At 43.2% G+C, this 11,565-nt stretch overlaps 1 protein-coding gene across 1 annotated transcript; it reads right to left on the bottom strand.

Annotated features, from left to right (window-relative positions):
• Positions 1-3,055: 3,055 nt before the first annotated feature.
• LOC134483213 (DNA-directed RNA polymerase II subunit GRINL1A-like) lies at positions 3,056-4,600 on the bottom strand. Its single transcript, XM_063278487.1, is given in 1 exon segment — positions 3,056-4,600. A coding segment is annotated over 1 exon segment (1,095 nt). The 3' UTR covers positions 3,056-3,505.
• Between the last annotated feature and the right edge of the window lie 6,965 nt (positions 4,601-11,565).

Here is an 11,565-nt window from a genome sequence, read left to right as displayed (position 1 = left end):
TATAATCAAAATATACTCACCATTACCAAGACAGCGTTAAAACCACTTGCACAGAAACAGGACACAGCAGAACATAGCTTAAGTCCAAGTGAGAGAAACATTTTCTTCTCTAGGGCGGCATTCCAGCCCCTACTTGCACCTGTCTCCAGGCCTTTCTTGACCCTGCCTGGGAGCTGCATCTCTATGTCTTAACAATTCCTTCTTTTTTCTTTTGTTTTAAAAGAAACACTTTCCATAACATAGCCAAATGTCCTTGTAGGGGTTTAATCATGTAAAAATAAAGCAACATAATACATAATGTACATAAGATTATGGCAAAACTAGCTCCTCCCAAGCTATGGAAAATCCTTTGAAGCCAAGCCTTGGGATCTAATCCTGTCAATTGATCAGCCAATAATTTAGCTATTTCCATAGGGGTAGTATCTTCTAGCTGTTTACCAAAAGACATTCGCACATCATATTTCAAGGCATTACTTACTTTTGTAGCACTTTCATTACCTTCTATATAGGCTTGAATTCACTTCCAATCATGTTCTGTATCATTATCCATATATTTATTGACACAAAAGTAGTGGAATTTCAATCATATCTTAAATCCTCATATTTTTCAATAGATAACATCATTCGACCCAGCCATTCTACTGTTTGTTTTGAAGCATCTACTTGATGTGGAAGTCTAGTATCAATTTTAGTTTGCTCTATCCATAACTCATGTGAATCTTTAAGCCAGTCTTCAACAAAACGCTTTGTCTCAATAAGTGTTTTTAATGCTATGCTGGAAATCGCTGCCAAAGTAGCAACAGAAATAAGGCTTAAAATAGTCGCTACAATGACTCCAAGAATTCTTTTACTTCTCTTCAGCAGATTATTAAAAAAAAAAAAAACAATAATCACATGATTAAGAGGCTCTTGAGACCAATGACGTCCCAAATTAACAGGCATCCATAGATATATTTTTGTTGCATATATTAATAGAATTTTGTTTCATGTTAAACTGAACAGATGAATTAATACATGAATACAAATGACAGTTAATATAAGGAAATCCATTATTAAAATTAAATCTACCTATTAAAAACAAATATGGCATAGGAATACAAGTAGTAACCTTTTCTTTCTTAAACATCATAAAATTATACTGAGAGGCAGATTGAGCAGTCCCAGAAAAGCTTTCATTAGCAAGCACAACTTCTTTTAATGCAGTGGCAGTCTTCCACAAATGAACTTGAAACGCAGTAGGATCTTCCACAGAGGCCAGTCGGTTATCAGCAATGCCTCCATCTCCACACTCCATCAGCAAGCATCCATTAAGGCATTCATTCTCCTCTCAGTTCATCCTGGTAACATTTGACAAATCACAAGTGGTAACATTCCATTCTGAACATGTATTAATAATTGGCCATAAGGACCCCAATTTATTCATTTATCTTGAATAATTTTTCGAAATATGCCAGGGCAGTATTTCCAATTGCATGGGAGATATTTTAAGCCTACATAAGTAAACCAAGCACAAATAGGATATACTGGCTCGCTAACAAATGTAATGTTATTCCAATTTTGGTTATAGACCAAGCTGTCAATCCTGGAGCCTGTAACAATTATTCCTGGTAATCGCCAATTTTAATAACCCATTTGTAGGCCTGGTCTCTTTCCTAAACACAAAGGCATCTTTAATCCAGCATAAGGAAAATTATACAAAGCTCCATCACGTCTATTCAAAAGGTCAAATTATTCCAAAGAGATGATAAAATGCTTGGGGTGGTGTATAAAACCACATCTGTTTCCCCGCCAAGTAGCAGGTTCAAATAAAGGTGGACAAGGAATATAAGCCTGAAAACTCGCATTGGCCGCAACAGAAGAAACCGTGAGTAAAGCACACACTGCTAAGAATACGTGCTCAGCAGTAAAGGACTTTCCTGTAGGAGACAACATAGTTTTCCTTTCAGTACTTAATTGCCTCACCTAGGTAATGGGGTTGTCACTGCATCGATCCTTCTCCGTTGTCGTAGGTCGACACTAAGAGAAGCCAGGGCCTCAGTAATGGAGGACACCTCCTTCATCTCCGGAGAACATCCATCAGGAGAAAATGTAGCTGGTTTAACTGGATTCCTCTGAGGGTAGGGAGCGGTTCTTATCATTCTGTGCTTGGATCTGTCTCCCGGGTAACCAGAATAGTCTCCCATCCTGTAAGGAGACAAAACCCTCTCCCCTACATACAGTAATGTCCCTTCCTGTCATTCAGCATCTCGGGCAATTTTTATCCATATTGTCTGTTCCATGCCTTCAGAGAGAAGTCCAATAAAGAGTCTATCTGTCTGCATATAACTTCACCTTGTGGTAAATTAAGAAGATTAATAAAAAATAATGCTTATGCCAATATTACTCTGGGACTGGTATGCCAACTCCATTCAGGCTGTGTAAGGTCATCTCTTTTCCTCCTTTTTAATTTTATAATTTGTCATTTCAGGGTATGGTGAACTCTTTCAACAAAAGCTTGTCCTTGTGCATGGCGTTCTATGCCAGTAATATGTACAATATGATATCATTGACAAAATGGTTTTTTTTTTTTTTGCTCTGATTGGTATTTTATTTCTCCTTTACAAGTTCCACATAATAGACAAAGGCTTTTTGATAACATTGTTATCTTTGCTGGAAATGATCATATAATCATTTTAAAAAGCACAAATGTGCACATACAGGACTGAGGTTTCTACAGCCTGTAAACACCTCTGTGGGTTTAACAAGGAAAAAAAGCAATATACTGACAATTCAACTGTAACTCTTAGAAAAACACCGGTTTCCTTACCAAGCACGAGTGTCCTGTACAGGGACCTATCATCCCAGATGGCAATGAGTTCAAGCCTAGGGCAGCCAGGAGCAGTTCCCCACACCAGCTCAGAAGACCCTCCCCACCCAGCACTTCTTCCAAGTGCTCCTTAACCTCATCACAGGTGACAGCAGTCGCCCCAAGAGAGGACAGAGCAGCAGACACAGTGGTGGTGGTTCCCGAGTGTTGTTTGTGGCATTTCACATCCAGCGTCTCAGGAATGTGTCCATGCAAGCATGCGTACCATTCTTTAGACTGCTCCCCTCATTTCTCGAGTGAGGGGACCAGGCCTTCCTAATTCACTTTAGGTGCCTGGGATAACAAAGTATTTCACCAGAAGGGGTGTAAGCAGTACTATCTGATAAGAATACGAAGAAGGAAAAAGCAGATATCTTAAAGAAAACGTGTGTTCTACTCACACTAAAATATCAGACCAATGCACAATATACTGCAAAACTGTAACACAATACGGCCAAACACAATGTTCAAATATTGAACTGTTCAAGCATGTGAAGATCATCTTCTGAAAGACAAACTGGGTTCTTATTTTGTAGCTACCTTTGTGTAACTTGAACTACTGTCCCTCAACAAGGTCTGACACTCTTGGTACTTGTTAGGAAGTTTGATGAGACAATGTAAGCTCAACAGTCAACTCCCGGGATCTCCCAGCGCTCATTTTCAGCATTCGTCCGAGGACTGGGCATCATCTTCATCCCTCACTTCTCGGTATCTCCCTGAAGACTCCCCTTCTGGATTGTAGCTCTGGATTGTAATATTCAGTCTCTCGGATAGTTTCTGTGCTGCGAGCTTTGCCCGCATCTCCTCATAAATCTGCTTCTGCACTTTCTGCAGAGCCAGCTACTCTTCTACGGAGAGCAGCTGTGCAGGCAGGTGGTGGAGCAGAAGAAGGCAAGCTGCTGTGACATCATCAAGATGCTGCCTACCCCTGTGTCGCTGCTCTTCTGAGGAAGCAGGAGACTGAGCCCTCTGACAATGACTTGGTGAGTCACTCTGTTGTGTGGGTAACACATTGGTCTTAAACTTATGAGGAGGGGGCACTGGGTTTCTAGCTCGTATTTCTAGCACTGTCATGTAATGAGGCTTCTTAGGAGTCTCACTCTGCAGTTCTGGAAAGTTCTCAGTGCTGGTGTTTTCTTCTGAGGGTTCAGTCTGGTCTGCAGTTGTGATCTTTTGCAATTTAGTGATAAACAGACTGTCGACGCTGCTTGAAATCTCTTCCGCTTGACTTGAATGCTGGGGGAGATGTTCATTAACTTCAGATGGGGGAGCCTGGGCTGTGATGCGGACAGATGGGCTGGTACTCACTGTGCAGCTAGTCTCCAAAGTCTCTTCATTGCCTTTGTGAGTGAGCTGTGTAGGTTCCTGTGTTTCTGAGGTTGTTTTAGATGATTCAATGTCTACTGACGAACATTCAGGAACTAATGATGAAGTATCAAGCATCAGGTCAGAATTCTGGGCCTTGTCTATGTCGGTATCAACTCTTGTGGATGCTTTATGCCTTAGCTTACAGTCAACACTGACGGGATGAAGTAGTTCAGTTCTCCCTCTGACCTCTTCACTTTCTGAAATGGCAGCTTTCAGTTTGGCAGTGGTGTCTGAGATCTTTTTACCTTTGTCGGGCAATTTACAAATGAATTTTTCTTTGCCCAAAAGTCTCTCCTGGCGCCTCAACCTCTCCCACAGCTCCGCCAAACTCTGCTGCCCCACGTCCTCAGGAACTGGGGGCTCAAAGCCACGGGGCAGGGAGCACATTGTGCATGGGCTGAGGCTGGCCCCGCAGGCAGGGTTCCCCAGCAGGGCCCATGGAGGTCGCAGGCTCCATGGAGGCAGCAACTCTGGAGCACCTGCAGGAGTCGCCATTTTCCCGGAAGAGCCGACAAAATTGTTTAAATTGATAAGAAATATATGTTGGTCCATAATCAGTTCTAATTTTAGAGGGCGGTCCCATAACAGCAGAAGTTTCCAATAGATGCTGTATAACATGAGTAGTGCGTACTCCTGGCAATGGTGTAGCCCATACAAATATTGAAAAATTATCTATGCTTACATGTATATATGAAAGGCGACCAAACTCAGAAATATGGGTTCCATCCATCTGCCACGATGTATTAGGTTGCATTCTTCTGGGATTAATTTCAGATGCAATACATTTTATAAGTGAAGGCTTACAAATAAGACAATTAGCAGTAATTTGTTTGGCTTCAGAATAGGGAACCTTATATTTAATATGCAAATATCCTGTATTGGCATGATTATGACTGTTTTCTTCTGGGGTAGCAAATGCCACTAATTGATCTACCATATGATTGCCATGTGTTAAAGATGCTGGCAATCTTGAATGTGATCTAATATGTGTAAAAAATATTCTGGAGTTTCAGAATAACAATAGTCCTTTAATATGTGAGAATAACATTTAATATAGGCTTAGATGTAGAAACAACAGCAGTTGCAATATTCTGTACTACTCCTACAACATAAGCTGACTCGGCTATAATATTTTTACATCATGAGTAAAATCCGGCAATACATTACTTACTGCTAATACTTCATTTTGTTGTACTGACCCAAAAGAAGATTCTTGTCCCCAAAATTAATCTTTGGTCCAATAAGCCATCTGTCTTAGATCTTTGGTCTTGGAGCCATCTGTAAACACAGTAAGGGCAGATGGTAATGGGTCAACAGAAATTAGTGTATTTATCACATTTTTTTTTTGTTTTCTTAAGCAATCCCAGAATTTACTATGGGGAAAATGAAATTCAGTATTTCTAGTGTAAGAAATCATGGCTAATTGAAAAACTTCAGACGTCTGCATTAAATATTCCACTTTATTTCTGCTTAATGAGAAAACAAAAGCAGCACAATCATATCCCCACAGTGTAACAGGTCTTTGTATGCCTTGCTGAATAATTAAAGAAATTTGTTCCTCATATGTTGTTAATGTTTTGTTAAAGTTAAATTTAATATATATCCATTCTAAAGGCAGCTCATCTTGAGCTAAAGTGCCTATAGGATATTCAAGAGTATTTCAATATATAATTTAATAACTCTATCTGGATCAATACGTGCCAAAAATGCATCTTTCCATTTTCAGAGAAGATATACTTACATGCCTTCATATAAGCATTAATATCCCCAGTCTCCTTTATAGGTAATTATGCTCTCCTATACTCTTTATTAGCATTTTCAAAAGCAAGCATTTTCAGCAGTTGTCCTCTAGCTTCCACTCCTACCACTGTTCTTTCCATTGTTAATTTTAGTATACATAAAAATTAATATATGGTTCATAGAAAGTTACTGCCTTTTTCAACCAACCACTATCATCCTTTATAATAAGTTGGTTGGGCCACACCTTGAACCGATGATAGACATTGTCCCAGGATAGACATTCTTTATCAGCAGGTCTCAGGGTAGAACTGGATATGTGACCCTGTGCTATAGCACTGTCCAGAGTGGTAAATGCAGCTTCTGAAGAGGAATGCAGGCCTGGCCTCTAGACCTCCACCTTCCAGGCCTGTCTGGAGAGCCTGATGCCCTGGCAAAAGAGACTTCTTCTCTCCAGAGGAGCACTGCAGTCAAATGACATCTCAGTGATGAAAACTATCAGTCCCCAAAGGCATGCCACTGAGCAGAGATAGCCTCAGTCATGCACCTCGGGCCATCCCCAGTTCCTCATGTCAATAACTCAACCTTTCATGAACTAGATGGCAATGCTTGAGGCAGGATGATCAGTAGTTTACTGTCCAATCTGGTCTCTATGACACACTCTCCCTGAAATCGGAGCCAGTAGGAAATTCAGTATGAAAGCTCTTTGTAGCTAAGCTCAACAACCCGGTTCAGAGCCTGGGACCCCACACGGTAGGATAAAGTGACTCCCATGCTTTTTCCTCTACCTTCAATATTCATGCTTTGGAATGCACACCCCTACAATGAGATCAATACACATGGAATAAAAATTAAACAGAAAAATTAATGAAGACAATGCAGACAAGGTTTAAAGGATCCTGGGAGTCCTCACTCTGCACTTCCCTTTCCTTTGCCTTGGGAACAGCACCTGCACCAGAGACTGGAGACTTCCTCCAAGAGAGAGAGGAGAGATGCACTGTTCATTCAGCTGGAGAGCTGTGCAAATACCAGAGCCACCCGCCTTTTCCTGACAGTGGGAGCTGGGCCCAAGTGTGGGCTGCTCCTACTAGAGGCACCACAAGAAGAGGACCACCTTCCTCAAACCTTCCTGGAAGTCAGAGCACTGGCTATGGACTTCCCTCAATCCTCAGAGGACTCTCTTTCAGCGATGGCTCAGAGCCTCTTAGGACAGAGAGGGACCAGAGCTTCCCCCCAAAGCAAGATCCCTGTCTTATCTGACAGGTATGAGGGCTTAGGAATGGGACAGAAGATGTGACAAGGTTACATGTAGCACAGGGGCTAGGTTAATAAAGAAATCAAAGAGGAAAGAAACCTGGACAATTCCTCATCTGTTCTTTATTGCTCCATTCATAGGGATGAGGTGGCAGTGTGGGGTAGAGGACTTGGACACAGCACAGCCTTCTCTGCTCATTGTTAGCTTTCTAGGCTGCCTGGTCACTGTGACCAGCATATTTTCAACTGTGCCATTCTACTACCAAGACTGACACAACTGGTGACCATGTAGCAATAGTACTGTACTGACTTAGGGACATTTGGAATCACACAATGATCATGTGTCACAGATGGGTTTCTTTTTTTAGAAAAGGATTAAAACAAAAACTATTTACTTTGTCCATATGAGTGAGTACACTGTCCCTGTTTTCAGACACAACAGTAGAGGGTAGAAGATGAGATTAGAAATGGTTATAAGACACAGTGTTGTTGCTGGGAATTGAACTCAGATCCCCTGGAAGAGCAGTGAGTGGTCTTAACCACTGAGCCATCCCTCCAGCCCCAGTATATTGTATTTTCAATATTGTTTGTTTTTATTTCTTTTCTCACCTATGTCTGTATGGCGTTTCTGTGAGTACAGGTACTCATGTGCTTGTGTAAAGGTCAGGGACAACCTGAGCACAAGTCCTCACCTTCTACCTCTCCTCCATGGCTGTGTATGCTAGGCTAGCCCTTCCCCCTAATCCTAGAGACTGTCCACTTTAGGCTCCTATCTCCCTGTGGGAAGGGCTTGATGACAGACACTACTGCATCCAGGTTTATGTGGCTTCTAGGGACCTAAACTGTTGTTGGGCTTGTTCAGCATGAAAATAAACATCATTTCACAGCCCTGGCTGGGCCAGGCAGCGCACAGGTGTTTCCTGCTCTTGCAGAAGACTTGAGTTCAGTCTCCAGCACCAGGGTCAGGTGGCTCACAACCACCTGAGACTCCAGGTCCAGGGACTTCCAAGCTCTTCTGGATAAACCTACATGGCAAAAGCAGGGCTGGGAGCTGGAGGCTTCTGGTGTTGGCTTCTCCCTGCAGTAGGGGGCAAATCATGGGCATGTGAGGTAACATGGAACCCTGTAATTCTACAAAGTCCAGAGGCTCCTGATTTCCCTCATGGTGCCCCAGAGCCTGCTCAACACACATGGAGGCTTCAGTAACATGGCCTTGTCCTGACCTATGTGCACTCTGCATCCTCACTCTCTACCCCCTGCTTTTCTGGGTTGGAAGTCTCAGGTGTAGGAGGTGCCTACCATAGGCCTCTTCTCTCAGCATTTCAGCATTTTACATTTTATGTAGTTTGTGGTGTTCCTGTGCCATGATATGCACATGGAGAGCAGAGGACACAATGTGGACTCAGTTCTCTGCTTTCACCCATGATCAAACTGAGGCCATGAGGCTGGGTGGCAGAGCATCTACCTGCTGATCTGTACCCACTTGACCTTCACCAAGCATCCTTTGCTGTACACAGATATATCAGCCTGTGACCCTCATCATCCAGACTCTTATGAAGCAAACCCCAGAGGTGTGGAGCTCTCACAGTTAGCCAGGGCTAAAGGGGAAGGCAGCAAGCCCTTCAGGAACTCTAGAAAAATGTCTATACTGGGACTAAACTCGTGCTGCCATGTAGGGCTACATTTTTCCTTTAAAACAGAAGGATGTGTGATGGTGGTGGCACAGGCCTTTGATCCTAACACTTGGGAGGCAGAGGCAGACAGATCTCTGTGAATTCTAGGCCAGCTCCCTCTACAGAGCTAGTTCCAGGTCAGCTACACAAAAGAAACCCTGTTTCCAAGAGTAAAACAAAGAAAGATAAAGAAAGAAAGAAAGAAGGGAAGAAAGAAAGAAAGAATTTATATTTTGTATACAATGAGATGCCTGCCTGTCTATGCCTGAACCATCATGGTAACTATAACTCTTGTCACATCTTCATTAATTCAAATACTGAAGGCCAAATGGTTAAAGCTTAATGACAATACAATGAGGTGGGGGTGCTGAAGAGATGGTTGGTTTAGTGGCTAAGAGCAGAAGACCAGGGTTCAGTTCCCAGTGCCCACATGGTGGCTCCTATTAGCCTGTAATTGCAGTTCAATGGAATCGTTCTGGACTTCATGGGCACCAGACATACCACATGGTGCACAAGCATGTATTAGGTGAAACACTCAGGCCCATAAAAATAAGTAAATAAAATATATGGTTAACAGACACTGTGATTCAGGAAATTCTTAGTGACTTTGGTTATCATTTCTCTCTCCTGGAGACCTGTCCTAATCATGGCTCAGCCTCCCTGGCTTCTAGGACATTTCCTAGCTCTGTGGAGCATGAAGTACTCAACACCATAAGCCAAGCATTGCAAATTCACTGCTACACCTTCTCCATGGCTGTGTCTAAAGGGAGAGACTTGGAATCCCACAGATGCAAGGCCAAACCTGTTGGGCTATGTGAGCCCAGCCACCCAATAGTCAGATCTACTCCTGTCCTTGGCTATGGCATGAGGATCTTAAGACAAATTAATCTGAAGGATCTCAACAGCTATGCTGTTACACCTCTCATTGCTCTGCCCAACCTACAAGCTCCTTTACTGGCTCAAATTCACACCCGAACTCCTCTCCTGCCTCAGCCACCATCAGCTCTTCTACTCCTCTCCACCTGTGCTCTGAATAATCCACACTAAGGTGGACCATAACCTCTTGTGGACTTCCAGACGTATACTTGTGATTACTCTTCATTTGCTGTTTTGTATGGGTAGGCGGGTTCCTCTAGTCTCATGCAGAAGAACACTGCTCACACATTTTGGATCTTACAACACCCTCTTGATTGAGAATCCTGACTAATGACTGACTGAGCCTTCCATGCCTGAAGTCACCCTCTGTCTCCCAGTCCAAGATGAGAATCCCCACCCTAATCCCATTGTGTCCAGTTTCATCTCAGAAGCTAGGCTCTGCACTACCCAATATCATTTGTATCTTCGTCTCTAATTTTCTGTTAAATCGTTCCTCTCTTCTTTAAAACAAGTTCATTTTGTTGTTTATTTTTTGAGACAGGGTTTCTCTGTTTGGCCCTGGCTATTCTGACATACTCTCTGTAGATCAGACTTGTCAGGAAACCATATATCTGCCTGCCTCGGCCTCTTAAGCACTGGGATTACTGGATTGTGCCAGCATGTTTAATTAAAAATTAATTAGTGGCAGTGCATGTTGGCACATGCCTTTAATTCCATCCGTTGGGATGGTAGAGGCATTGTGAGTTCCAGGACAGCCAGGGCTATAAATTAACACCTTGTCTCAAAGAAAACAAGCCAAAAATGAAACAAAAATGTTGCAATATGGTCTTAGGAATGTAACTGAGTCTGTTCTTGAACTCTGAATCCTCCCACTTTCACTCAGGTGCTAATCAGCAGGCTTCTGTCTTGACTTTCACTGAGCACTCAGGGCTGCCAGGACTGTTACCTCTCCCAGTGTAACTCCTGACTCTCTCATCAGCATCATCACAAAACTCCTGCTAAGAATTAAGGAAACCTGAATTCTAAGGATCAGTCGGAGCTCCAGTATTTCCAAAGCTCACTCTAATACAGATGGATCCTATGCTGCAGTAAAATGGTCACAGCTGGAGGTCTTAATTCCAGGACTTGGGACAGAGGGGTTGGAGGATCTTGAATTCAAGGTTATTTTTCTGTTACATTGTTGCTCAAATCGAGTTGGGCTGCTACAAGATAACCTGTCTCAAAACTATACCAAACACACCTAAAATGAAACAGAGGAGTTTGAGTGGGCACAGATGGGAAAGCTCCGCACTTTATGGCTAAGCCACCTGCTGCCAACACCAAAGTCCATGCACAGCCCCGATTCTGAGCTGCCTCTGGGACCCTGCTCAGGAGAATGCAACAAAGTAGCTCAGATCCAGGGCTTTTGGTCTAAGAGGAATTCAGGCAGTCACTCTTTGGATGCCAGTTCTCCAGCTCAACTGCCTGTCAGCCCAGGATCTGGTCTTAGTCATGGCTTGGCACCCCTAAATTCCTCCCAGCTGTGCTCTGAACTCACCCTGTGCCCCGTTCTGATGAATCTGCCATTCTCCATGGGAGTAGCCTCAAGAAGTCCCTCACATCTGAAGCACCACTCTGAGTGCACTAAATACTGCAGGGGAGGGGTGTGGCCAGCAGAGCACCCACCCCTTTCAGCTGTAGAACATTTAGAGTTCTAGAGTGAGCACTGCTGTGCATTGTGGAACCTAAGCAGTATCCCAGCCTTGGCCTGGGAAGAGCCGCTGACACCCACACTTTCTGGAGTGACATTGTCTCCTGAGGATAGAGTCAGAT

The sequence above is a fragment of the Rattus norvegicus genome, chromosome 19 (genome assembly GCF_036323735.1).
Source record: "Rattus norvegicus strain BN/NHsdMcwi chromosome 19, GRCr8, whole genome shotgun sequence".
Classification (NCBI taxonomy): Eukaryota; Metazoa; Chordata; class Mammalia; order Rodentia; family Muridae; genus Rattus; species Rattus norvegicus.
Note: the sequence above shows the minus strand (reverse complement) of the source record. Positions and strands in the feature narration are given on the sequence as shown.